Source organism: Acipenser ruthenus, chromosome 4 (genome assembly GCF_902713425.1).
Source record: "Acipenser ruthenus chromosome 4, fAciRut3.2 maternal haplotype, whole genome shotgun sequence".
Classification (NCBI taxonomy): domain Eukaryota; kingdom Metazoa; phylum Chordata; class Actinopteri; order Acipenseriformes; family Acipenseridae; genus Acipenser; species Acipenser ruthenus.
The window spans coordinates 21,404,844-21,418,246 of record NC_081192.1 but is presented as its reverse complement, the minus strand read 5'-3'; the positions used below and the strand labels follow the sequence as shown (position 1 = coordinate 21,418,246).

The window sequence follows — 13,403 nt, the reverse complement described above, 5'->3', positions numbered from 1 at the left end:
GAAATATTATTTAATTTCAGCAAGATAATCTCCGGATGACCTGTACTGGTATATCCTTCTTTGACAAATGAAACAAAAAATGTGGACTGTCACATAAAGAGCATACATGCTTCAGCTCCGCAAGCCACACAACACACACTCGTTCCTTTGTGCTGTTGGCAGATTGTGTATTCCTTTAGTAGGTATTCCAATCACAGAACTGGGACCTTGGGACCTAGTGTCTCACAGGAGAGTGTGCTAAGTACAGTATACTTAACCAGCTGAACCCTAATATGTTATGTAATTATTGCAGATTAACTGCTTTTGAAGACCCTAATGTAATTACAAAACTGAAAGCAAACTGGCTGTTTTGTGATCATAGTTTTCCAATAAAATAGATATATCTAGTATAGCTAAAATTGCTATATCTATCTAGCTATATATATATATATTTTTTTTTTATTATTGTTGGCAAGGGATAAAACGAAGAAAAACCACAAATTTCATTCCTCAGATATAAGTAGCACTGCATTCATTCTTACAAACTAATCTGGATCATGTTTGCCACACATTGAATGGATCCAGGCAGAAATACATTCAGTGGGCCACAAATTAATCAGTGCATTTCTTTCTGAATGCATTTTTTTTTAAAGTGTATTTAATAGGACAATCAAATTGAATTTTTATTATGTAATACCTTTCTTCTTTGTTAAATTCAAAGAACACAAAGTAATCCCTAGCTTCTGAATAAAATGAACTACCATTATATTAGCTCAGTTCTATTATATTTTGTATTTTGATGCCAGTGAGTGTAGGCTTGGAAATTAGCCTCCTTCTTGCTACCTGACCTTTTAAAGTCCATTTATTTATGTCTTTACTTACTACAAAAATTGTATCACTTTATGTTACAATATCATAAGCTCTAATGCGCACATAGTAACTGTTTATTTTGTTTGTAATTACTATTTATTTTTACAAAATACAAATTATTGATAAAAAAAAATGAAGTTATGCAGTTCCATCTAAAATTCTGTGAACACTGGCACCAATACTTTTTTTTCAAAATAGAGAAACCACATTAAAAAGCACCATATATGATTACAGAGATCTATTTTAATCAACTATATCCATTGCAACTACACAACTGCATTTGACTTAGTTTAGTGTTCATCGAAATGCTACACAAATTAGTATTTAGAATTGAGTATCAAATTGAATGTACTGCAGTAATAACTTAATGACAGATTTATAAAGCTCCAGTAACAGGTTTACAACTCTGTAACATTCTGGAATATGCACGAAAGGGTAAATGGAGGGGAAAAGCCTCAAAATGGAAACCATTATTTGTCTTAAGGTCAGCATACAGAGTGCTGCATGTTCTCTATTAAATTCTGTGTGACATGCCCAGTATTTATGGGTGATTTAGTTTTTGGTGTTCAATGATCATTTGCTTTTGCTAATTGTGTACAAGTTAAATGTTAATGAAAGTTAAATACCAATGTATTCTATTTTAATGATCTGAACAGCGAAAGTAATATTACTGTAGTTTTATTCCATGTAGTAATTCTACTGCAGGGAAAACCCCAGCTGAATTAATGTGATGCTGTGGCAATTTGGTTTGCAGTGCGCAGGTGTAGAGGTGATGCAGTGCTCAGGAATAACAACCCAACAACAGTTCACAGTAAAACAAAGCTTTACTGATACTTAAATAATAAGACTGGCTATACACAGCAATGTGTAAAGCCCAGCCAAAACCCACGGGGTTCAGTCTTGAAATAATAATACTAAATAACACACACTTTGTACACGTACACGATCACCAGTCCAATAGTGAGTGCTCCTAGTACAAGTGGTGAATTTATACAAGAACAGTGACAACAGTTGTGCAGTGTAGTCCGGGGTTTGGTGCTGGCTTTTTATCAACACCTCCCAGATATATTAGCCGTCCATAAATGACAAACGTGACAATTTAATAGACAGACAAAACAACACAAAACACTTTTACAGTTGGTTCTCCCTTAGAGGTCCTTTCGTAACCATAACAAAGGAACAGACTGCTTTGCCACATCCCCTGATATACCCTCAGTCACGCCCCCTTCTGTAGTGAGTGCAATCGCTTTTCCTCCAATTTTGCCACATCGCCTACCGCATTAAGGCGATAACTTCTGGCATTGTGACTCCGCTCCCTTTCTGGATGGCCGACTTCCGACTTTTCCCTGGAATGATTTGCCAACCCATCCAGTCCGGGGCACACTGTTCCTGCTATACAGGGCTCTCATAGATTGGGAAGGAGATTTATGACTTGGATTCACTCGCTCTCTGTCACAGATGCCTAAAAGGTGAATTAACTGAGTTAAGGCAAAGGGTACCAATATTTAGAGTTGGGAGTCATAAATATTGGTATCCTGTGCCTTAACTCAATTAATTCACCATATTTTCAACTACCACTTGGTAAGACGAATGAGTGTTCAGCATACTCACAAGAGATATCATTGCCGTGTAAGTATAATGTATCAAACAATATTTATAACACTTAATACATTGGTAAATAACATATATTATAATTAAACCATAGATAATGCTTGTGTGTACTATTTACATGTAACTTATTATTTGTAATATTATATTGAAAAACTCAAACCTAAATTGAATACATTTTATCTCATTTTGTCTCATACATATACACCAATAGTGCTGGTTGTTTTGAGGTGTATTAATAGTGTTTGTTAATATATTGTATTATAGGGGGACGAAATTTGCCATGACATAGCCACTGGTGTGAAAGGTATTACCACAGTGAAAATACCATTTTATCGCTGGACATATCGCATTGCGTCCGCTGTGTGGAGAGCTTAAGTGGAAGTACTCAGACCACAACTGTTAAGATCATAAACAAACAGTAAAACCCTCAGTATAAAGTAAAACCTGTTGGACCAAGCTTCCAAACTGGTCTAATTAAGCAAATTATTAGTTCAATTAAGGGTTTTGATAAGTGAAAGCCAGACAAGACAGGGGATCCCCAGGACTGGGTTTGAGAACCCCTGATTTGGAGGACAGATCTCAAACCCCAGTGCACTACAGTGGCCATTTTGATAAGAGCTTTGAAACAGCTGACAAGTGTAAAAAGTTGTCAGGATGTTAACAATGAAAAGAAAAATTACAGGTACATTATTTAAACAATTTTCGCAAAAAAGTGGGGTCATGTGATGCTAGTTTTTCGGAACCCCGCTACTTACTCTTTAACAGTAATCATAAATATAGAGAGGTTGGGAAAATGCTGGTGTCTACTGATCCATCCAGAGACACTACATAAGATGTTAGACAGTTTAGTTTACAGACCAATTGTGGCTGAATCCAATTCCCACCCCTTACAGTACTCTGGGATCAACCCTCTTCAAAAATTAAGGTCTGTACCTTCCTGTACAGGGTGATACAGAAAGACAATATATCCACAGATTCAGATACTCTTATTAACTTTCTGTGCTCTGCCTGTAAATAGTGTAGTGTTTTATAGTGTTTTAGTCGTGGTTGGCAGGGAAGGACATTTTTGTTTTTGTAAAGTAGTGAAGGCGAATGCCCAGCCTACGTTTTTGTGTTTTGTTTAAACCTTTATTTTGGCCATTGTGGCCTTTTTGTTTATATTTGGTGTTATTTTGTTTATTAAATGCACGCTTTGGCGCTCAAACTGCAGCTTCCTGGCTTCCGAGTCTCTGTCTCGATGCTGTCCTGTAACAATGGCCTTAAAATGTTTAAACAAAATAAGCAGTTTTCTAGATATAGAACTCTAAATGTGACATAAGATGCATTGCACTATATCACCATTACATGAATATGCATCTCTGCAGGGGAAGATACACTTGTCACACTTTTCAAGCCTTGCATTATACTAGGACAGGCGAATGAGGGACAGTTTGACCATGGATTTTGCTATTGACAGGCAATGTCTACATACAGGTATTGCTTTTGTCTTTCATGAAAAACAACAGCATCTTCATTTTGAATAAAATAAATTAAATTAAAAACTGAGCGAGCATTGCAGCTGTGCTAGAAATAGAAGTTGACAAACCAACACTAATCCCTCGATAGTCTGCTTTCACATTCAGCATTTGCCTTTCCCTTCTGCATAACATGTTTTTACTTCTGCTTATACAATATAATGAGACTTGAGAGACTGGCATTAGGTTCTGGATGTGGTCTCCTGTATACACCAATGTAGGTTATCAGTAGGTAAACAGGCTTTCAAACAAAAGGATAATAGAATTGGAGGCAGCATAAAGAGGCTCATCTCAAACACTGTTTATTTTATTTACCATAGACTGCAGAGCTTTGCATCTCCGCTTAATGAAAAACTGTGAGATTTGCATCGCAACAGAAAATAAGGAAGCCACAGATGCTTAAATGCAGTGGTAGTCCTGACAGTAAAATACTGTACTGTAATGTCAATTTAATTCAAAGGCCATTATATGTAACACCGCACGGCAGTTAAACTAGGCATTCACACAAGACTATTGTTTCTCAAGTACAGACGTGCTCAAATTTGTTGGTACCCCTCCACAAAAAACGAAGAATGCACAATTTTCTCTGAAATAACTTGTAACTGACAAAAGTAATTGGCATCCACCATTGTTTATTCCATATTTAATAGAAATCAGACTTTGCTTTTGATTTTTTATTCAACATAATATTGTAAATAATAAAACAAATGAAAATGGCATGGACAAAAATGATGGGACCGCTAACCCAATATTTTGTTGCACAACCTTTAGAGGCAATCACTGCAATCAAACATTTTCTGTAGCTCTCAATGAGACTTCTGCACCTGTTAACAGGTATTCTGGCCCACTCTTCCTGAGCAAACTGCTCCAGCTGTCTCAGGTTTGATGGGTGGCCTTCTCCAGACTGCAAGTTTCAGCTGTTTCCATAGATGTTCGATAGGATTCAGATCAGGACTCATATAAGGCCACTTCAGAATAGACCAATGTTTTGTCTTATCCATTCTTGGGTGCTTTTAGCTGTGTGTTTTGGGTCATTATCCTGTTGGAGGACCCATGACCTGCGACTGAGACAGAGCTTTCTGACACTGGGCAGTACGTTTCGCTCCAGAATGCCTTGATAGTCTTGAGATTTCATTGTGCCCTGCACAGATTCAAGGCACCCTGTGCCAGGCGCAGAAAAGCAGCCCCAAAACATAACCGAGCCTCTTCCATGTTTCACTGTAGGTATGGTGTTCTTTTCTTTGAAAGCTTCATTTTTTCGTCTGTGAACATAGAGCTGATGTGACTTGCCAAAAAGCTCCAGTTTTGACTCATCTGTCCAAAGGACATTCTCCCAGAAGGATTGTGGCTTGTCAATATGCATTTTAGCAAATTCCAGTCTGGCTTTTTTATGTTTTTCTTTCAAAAGTGGAGTCCTCCTCGGTCTTCTTCCATGGAGCCCACTTTCGCTCAAAAAGCGACGGATGGTGCGATCAGAAACTGACGTACCTTCACCTTGGAGTTCAGCTTGTATCTCTTTGGCAGTTATCCTTGGTTCTTTTTCTACCATTCGCACTATCCTTCTGTTCAATCTGGGGTCGATTTTCCTCTTGCGGCCGCGCCCAGGGAGGTTGCCTACAGTTACATGGACCTTAAACTTCTTAATAATATTTGCAACTGTTGTCACAGGAACATCAAGCTGCTTGGAGATGGTCTTGTAGCCTTTACCTTTACCATGCTTGTCTATTATTTTCTTTCTGATCTCCTCAGACAACTCTCTCCTTTGCTTTCTCTGGTCCATGTTCAGTGTGGTGCACACAATGATACCAAACAGCACAGTGACTACTTTTCTCCATTTAAATAGGCTGAATGACTGACTACAAGATTGGAGACATGTGTGATACTAATTAAAGAAACTAATTAGTTTGAAATATCACTATAATCCAATTATTTGTTATCTTTTCTAAGGGGTACCAACAAATGTGTCCAGGCCATTTTAGAATATCTTTGTAGAATAAGCAATAATTCATCTCTTTTCACAGCTTCTTTGCTTTATTCTATGACATACCAAAGGCATGCAAGTATACATGATAAAATAGCTTTTAATTTCATCACTTTTCAGGAGGAATGAAGCATTATTTCAATGAGCTGTAAGGGTACCAACAAATTTGAGCACGTCTGTATACTGTAGTAAAATATGATTCTGCAGCCTTGAGTACACATAATCGTGATCATATAATGAGGACTTGTTTTGATGTATTGTCCTCAGTGATTGAGCACCATTGACATTTGTATACTGTGTTTAAACTGCTGACCCGCGGAGGCGCTTTTGCTAATTGTAATGTGACGTGGCCGAGGGCAGTGTAAATGATCAGGCTGGAGCCTTGATTTACAGTTTAAAACCGGTGTTGATTTTATTTTTCTTACAGTGCGGTGGGGAAACAACCGCTAATAAAACAAACAAACAAAATAAACCTAGCTTGCAGTTGGAGCACTAATTAAACAATACTTTGTATGGTCCCTGTGCATACATACGGGAACTCATGACATCTAGTGGTCAACCCATTACACTGCAGGGAACAAAGCTCTCATTCTCCAACTAGCATACTGATTCTGCAGCACTTCACCACAGTAATCATATCGGACCGCTTTTAAGAATCAACCGCTTATAAGAATCAAAACATCCGGGACGGATGTGATTCTTATAAATGGAATGCACTGTATTATTCTAATTCACCTCTTCAGAATATTTTTCTAAATAACAGGGGTGGTAAGTTTCAATAGAGGTATGAATACATATTATTTGAACCAACTATGATGACTATTTTCAAGCACTAAAGATTGTGAAGAAAACAATTGTACCTTTTTTTTCAATGTGACTGCTGTTCTCCTTTTTGCCCTATTCTTTATGTCGCTAATGTTTTTTTTTATTGTCTTTTTTTCTATAAACCAAATAATTTGGGCTCTGCGTTGGATTGAGCCGATTTTACCAAAGCTTTATCAATTTTGTACTTTTTGTAAAGAATAAATTAAAAATCAGCTATTTGAAATACTCTGCTTCATTGCATTAAGTATTAGCTTGCTTGACTCCTGATGGACACATAAATACATAACAAAAACATGCCCTTACCTACAGTACTACAGGGGCAGGCTTGCCAAGTCTTCTATTATATTACTGAAGTCCAGCATTCTCGTCAAGTCACTCTCAATGGACATTAAGGTGAGGGCGTTCATTCTGGCCTGTTCCATCATTGAGCGGTCAAAGCTTTTAATCCTGCTCATCCTGGAGAATGACCATTCTGCTTCAGCACTTGTAATCCTGCTCATCCTGGAGAATGACCATTCTGCTTCAGCACTTGTAATCCTGCTCATCCTGGAGAATGACCGTTCTGCTTCAGCACTTGTAATCCTGCTCATCCTGGAGAATGACCGTTCTGCTTCAGCACTTGTAATCCTGCTCATCCTGGAGAATGACCGTTCTGCTTCAGCACTTGTAATCCTGCTCATCCTGGAGAATGACCGTTCTGCTTCAGCACTTGTAATCCTGCTCATCCTGGAGATTGACCGTTCTGCTTCAGCACTTGTAATCCTGCTCATCCTGGAGAATGACCGTTCTGCTTCAGCACTTGTAATCCTGCTCATCCTGGAGAATGACCGTTCTGCTTCAGCACTTGTAATCCTGCTAATCCTGGAGAATGACCGTTCTGCTTCAGCACTTGTAATCCTGCTCATCCTGGAGAATGACCGTTCTGCTTCAGCACTTGTAATCCTGCTCATCCTGGAGAATGACCGTTCTGCTTCAGCACTTGTAATTCTGCTCATCCTGGAGAATGACCGTTCTGCTTCAGCACTTGTAATTCTGCTCATCCTGGAGAATGACCGTTCTGCTTCAGCACTTGTAATCCTGCTCATCCTGGAGATTGACCGTTCTGCTTCAGCACTTGTAATTCTGCTCATCCTGGAGAATGACCGTTCTGCTTCAGCACTTGTAATCCTGCTCATCCTGGAGATTGACCGTTCTGCTTCAGCACTTGTAATCCTGCTCATCCTGGAGAATGACCGTTCTGCTTCAGCACTTGTAATCCTGCTCATCCTGGAGAATGACCGTTCTGCTTCAGCACTTGTAATCCTGCTCATCCTGGAGAATGACCGTTCTGCTTCAGCACTTGTAATCCTGCTCATCCTGGAGAATGACCGTTCTGCTTCAGCACTTGTAATCCTGCTCATCCTGGAGAATGACCGTTCTGCTTCAGCATTTGTAACTTGCAAAGTGAGGTAAAGTGTGATGTAACCATTCCCGCTTAACCGTTTCACCATTGACTGATTTTCAACTGAAAATTGTGTTTGCACACATAACAGCTGTAAGACTGACCAGCCATGCATTTGTACTGTCGTTCAGATGCTTTGAAACCCGCATCGTGATTCAGGCAAAGGGAAGAGCCCTTATGAGTCCAGTATTTTAAGACGTTTTCATCAATTACCTGCCATTCAGCTGGATCCGTCGATAAAGATGGTTGTGAAAGAACATTGTGTGCATTAGGATCACCTCTCCTCGTTTCAGCCTCAGTCATCTCTAGCTGGGGGGGCACTTCACTTCCGCTTGTTTTGGTTCAGGCTGTACTAGGCCATCTTCAGCAGCACACAAATTCTCAGTTTAGGCACTTTGCTGAGTAGCTCTTTGCCCTGTCGTTCCTTTTCTTTAATTCATTTTCTTTTCGCGGAACAGTTTATATATTTCCGACATGATATTTTTAAGTAAAAGCAATACAAAAATGTAACTAATGTGATTGTCTTACGTTTTTTTCTAGCGACTTACATGCTAAACCATGGCAGCCTCTGATGGACAAACGAAAAGGTGCTTGAATGCTTTGTGACAGCAATCAATTTAGCAGAATGTGTTATTGTGTTTATATATATATATATATATATATATATATATATATATATATATATATATATATATATAAATACAAGTTAATATGATGTCTGTGTGTATTGTTAATTTGGGTTGGTTCTGATTGTCCTACATATCTATTTCTCATCACGTTGAGCTAATTTTTATGTTTTATATGTTTATTTATTTATTTTTTAATCAAACTACTTAAATTAACCTGTTTCTAATACATATGTTGTAACTCCAGCTACACAGGTGTATCAATAACAGCAATCAAGGATAACTCTCTCTCTCTCTCTCTCTCTCTCTCTCTCTCTCTCTCACTCTCTCTCTCTCTCTCTCTCTCTCAAGTGGTTTATAAGCAACATCCTGCTGTCTTGCACAACATCCTGAGACCCTGTCCTAATCTGTTTTATTACCTAAAGCTACATGTCCCAAGTGATCACTTCAGATTTTGACAGAAAACCGATTCCATTGGCATAGGGAACTTTAACCCGACACATTGCTCAAGATTAAACTTAAAAGATAAAAGGCTGTATTTGAGAAATAACCAGACTCAAACCATGTACACTCAGGTCTTGTACCTGTATGGTGTGCTGAACATGTCTACAAAGCTAGGGGTCAATTTTGTCTTTGGCCTGTGAACATATGAATATATCAAAGACCAAAGTGCAATATCATTAATCCTGTCTTTCCTCCTGCTCTGTTCGATACCACTTTAAACAAAAATAAAACACACACACACACCAATAGATCACATTGCCTTTTTCTAATCAGCTCATCCATGCTTGAGATGTTTTTTTTATCAATGCTTAAAGATTTCCTAGCAGAAACATTCAGAATTTCAAAGCAGAACAGCAATTATCGTCTTTATTTATAATCAACATACCAGGCCTAATGTTGATTTAGATAAATAGATAAATGAGTACAAAACCTGCTATCCCTTTCAAATACAGAATTTAACTTGGCTAATGGATTTACCAATAGTGTTCAATGAGTGTAACCTAATATTTCAAATCTTTACAAGCACAGTATAAAATATGTAACTTCATACAAGTGTAGTTTGTATTAGACTGGAGTTCTTTCTGGGATTTTGGTACATGGTTAAATAATGTACTTTTGTTTAATGAACTGATATGAAACATTTCACCTCAAGACCACGCTCAATGTTATTAATATGTCTGCTAAGGACCAGAGTAAAACATACTATGCATGTTTATTTCTCTTTGTCTGCCCACTTTAACTAGTGTCCCTAACACCGTAACTTACCACAGAGGTCAAGTCATTATTTCTGTTTATATTAATATATTAAGAGTTGTCTGGCAATTTACATCTAATCTGACAAAATTGCAAGTCAACTGAATAATAAAAACTGACATTGTGTTTCCTGTTCTGTGGAGTGCGACGCAGAATAGCTCAAACCGCTGCAGAAGAGTATGTCTCCTTTTGAAAGTCATGAGCATTCACTTACTCCAAGGAAAGTGTTATGTACTATATTTATTTTAAACCTGAAAATGAGCACTCCAATATCGTCTTTCAAACCTACTAAAAATAGCGTGTACTGTAATTCCATATATCCTTGAAGTATCTCAACAAAGAAATGTAACAACATTTATGTCAAAATAAATTACAACTATATTTAAATCAGATGAAATCCTTCCTTTTGCTAATATTCCTTTTTTTTTAAATGTTTTGTTGCAAGGGACCTTTCCTAGTATGGTAACACTAAGAAATAAAACAAATAAACGGCATAATAAAATGTTTAAAATTAACAACCATAAAAACAATAAAGGGTTTACTGAGTGAGAGACTCCATCTAGTGGAGAACATTACATGATAAAAAAAAAACCTATAGCCCTGTAGAGTATATTGGCATATCTGTATAATCAGAGATTGTGTGACTGTGACCATTAGTCATTTGCTATCGTCAGTTTCTTGACTCTGCTAGTATAACAGATAAAATAAAGAGCAGACCTATTAAAGCAATGCACCAAAAATAAAAAGTAATACAAAAGATGATTATAAGGTACCTTGGTGAAATTCTTCTTAGTTGCAACTTTGGTGCCACCTCTCCTCTTCTGGACGACCCTGGATTTCTTGTATTTTGAACAAGTCTTATTTCTGAACCTTTTCAGGCTTCCTTTCCCCATGTTTACTGTAAAACCAAATACATAACACACACACACACACACACACACACACACACACACATTATTATTCATTTAATTAGAACGTTCTTTAATAACCCTACAGACTGAACCCCATAATTTTTAACTGGACACTTATCTAATAAAATATATATTAAAATGTATGTGAATATTCTAAAATAAAAAGAAACAATAAATACATAAATACATTCATAAATAAAATTAATTAATAAATACATTTTTTTGTTTGTTTGTGAGAATTAATCTGATAGTATGGCTGATCACATTGGCTAAATTCCCAGAAAGATGATAGTGGCAATAATATGGGTATGATATGGACAGATGATCTAAATAGACAAGAAATGAAGCCTGCACATCAACAGAAAAACACAGGTACATGAAAAACAACTTGGAAAGTTTGGTACTTTCGAAGCGTCATAGATATACATACCCTGTTCTGAAACAGAAGTTGAAAACAAAGTGTTTCTGTTTATTAATAACATTAGGTCATTCACTTCTTTATTTTCTAATCAAATGAACAAAGCATTTTAAACAATATGCTGACTGCCAGTGCCTGCCCTCTTCTTATACAGACCCAACCAAACCAAACCAAACCGGTTCTTAAGAAGGCTGAGTGATCCGTTTCTGTATCTTATAAACTTTTAGTTTACCTTAAACAAGTGCAATTCTCACTATAGTGCAACTGACCAAGATATAGCCAAGATATAAACTGTGATTATAGATGATGAAGACAGTTGTTTTCTATTAAGAATATCAAAAAATGTTTAGTTAATTACCGACCACCTTTTTTTTCACTGATTTACACTTCTAAGCAGCTTGAAACGATTCCACAAACATTAGCCAAAGGTAAAACTAAGAGGGTAAACATTTAAATGGTAATAGCCACGCATAGACAACAATGAAACTTTTGTTTTTAAGAGTACAGTAGTCCAGAGATAAGGTAAATAACTGACAACTTAACGCTGCAGTGAAATGTATAGTACATATGCACTCGTTTTTATGTATCAATTCATCGTCAGCCCCAAATGTGCACCAAAGTTTCTCCGTCCTTTTCAGTGTCACACATTATATATGCTGTAGAAAAGTAGGAACATAGTGGTGTTCATCCACTTGTCAACTAATCTCAAAAGCGAAACAGCAAAACTCTGGAAACTTTTTTTCGCAAATCATAAAATCGTAATAACAGGAACTGATGCTGCTTTTCACACAGAAAATAATCATACGATGATTGTCTTTTATGGATCACGAAACCTTAAAGCAAACACATGTATTATTATTATTATTATTATTATTATTATTATTATTATTATTATTATTATTATTATTATTATTAGTATGTGTTGTTGTTATTGTTGTTGTTAAATAATGTCAATAAAGCAATATCCAACCTACATTTCTTCAATTAAGGTTATATTAGCGTCTGTACATGTTCACAATGAACTAACTAGCCAACACTTAAATACATAGACTTATACACTGGGACACATAGGTAATAACCGAACAAGTAAAATACAAAGTAGAAGTAACATACATTTTCTTTTAGAAATATCAATGTCACAAGCGGCTGTGTCATTCCGTTTTGTCACATCACTTGTCCCAATGTCACAGTGCTTGACATTTCTGGGCTTCTGCTTTCCACAAAACGGCGATAAAGTACAATATAAAAAAAATAAAAATTAAATCTTATACGGTATCTTACTTTGTGAAGTTGTAGCAGTTGTTGGTCTGATGGAGTGGTTTCTTTTGCGGAAGATAAATTTGTTCCAACAACTTTTAAATGAAGCACAGATCAAAAACTCGATAACAAAAACTTTCCACCACTTTAAAACCACGTGACCCAAACTTCCAAACTTCTCTTAACTTTCAGTTTGCTCGCATCAGGCAGTTTTGATAGATTGACGGAGGACTTCCTGCTAGTCAAAACATTTTACAACCAAAAAAAAACCTACCTTACACCACACTAGTAATTTATGTAAATTAAGAATTACTGCGTTTTAATTCCCTGTACTATCTTAGCTAAAGGGCAGCAGTGTGGAGTGGTTAGTGGTTAGGGCTCTGGTCTCTTGACCGGAGGGTTGTGGGTTCAATCCCCAGTAAGGGACACTGCTGTTGTACCCTTGAGCAAGGTACTTTACCTAGATTGCTCCAGTAAAAACCCAGTTGTATAAATGGGTAATTGTATGTAAAATAATGTGATATCTTGTAACAATTGTAAGTCGCCCTGGATAAGGGCGTCTCCTAATAAATAATAAAACACTATTATAAAAATGCAGGTGAGCTGTTATTTTTTTGTTTTGTTTTGTTTTAATGAAATGTGATAGTAGGATTCTAAGTAGAACTGGGGATCATTGTGGATAATTAAAATATGACGGGTTGAGGTAAGTTTAG

The 13,403-nt window shown here is 36.8% G+C and overlaps 1 protein-coding gene across 4 annotated transcripts in view; it reads right to left on the bottom strand.

The window, feature by feature from the left end:
- The window catches only part of LOC117400564 (suppression of tumorigenicity 18 protein), a 113,808-nt gene extending 100,926 nt beyond the window's left edge, over positions 1–12,882 (bottom strand). For 2 of the 4 annotated variants that reach the window (XM_034000708.3, XM_059022179.1), the window contains exons 1-2: positions 12,715–12,879; positions 10,878–11,002 (exon numbers count right to left, since the gene is read on the bottom strand). In XM_034000708.3, the coding sequence (XP_033856599.3) occupies positions 10,878–10,997 (120 nt within the window). In that variant the 5' untranslated portion in view covers positions 10,998–11,002; positions 12,715–12,879. Of the gene's footprint in view, positions 1–10,877; positions 11,003–12,714 lie in introns of all 4 variants that reach the window. The other 2 variants (XM_059022180.1, XM_059022181.1) reach the window with 2 other exon arrangements.
- Between the last annotated feature and the right edge of the window lie 521 nt (positions 12,883–13,403).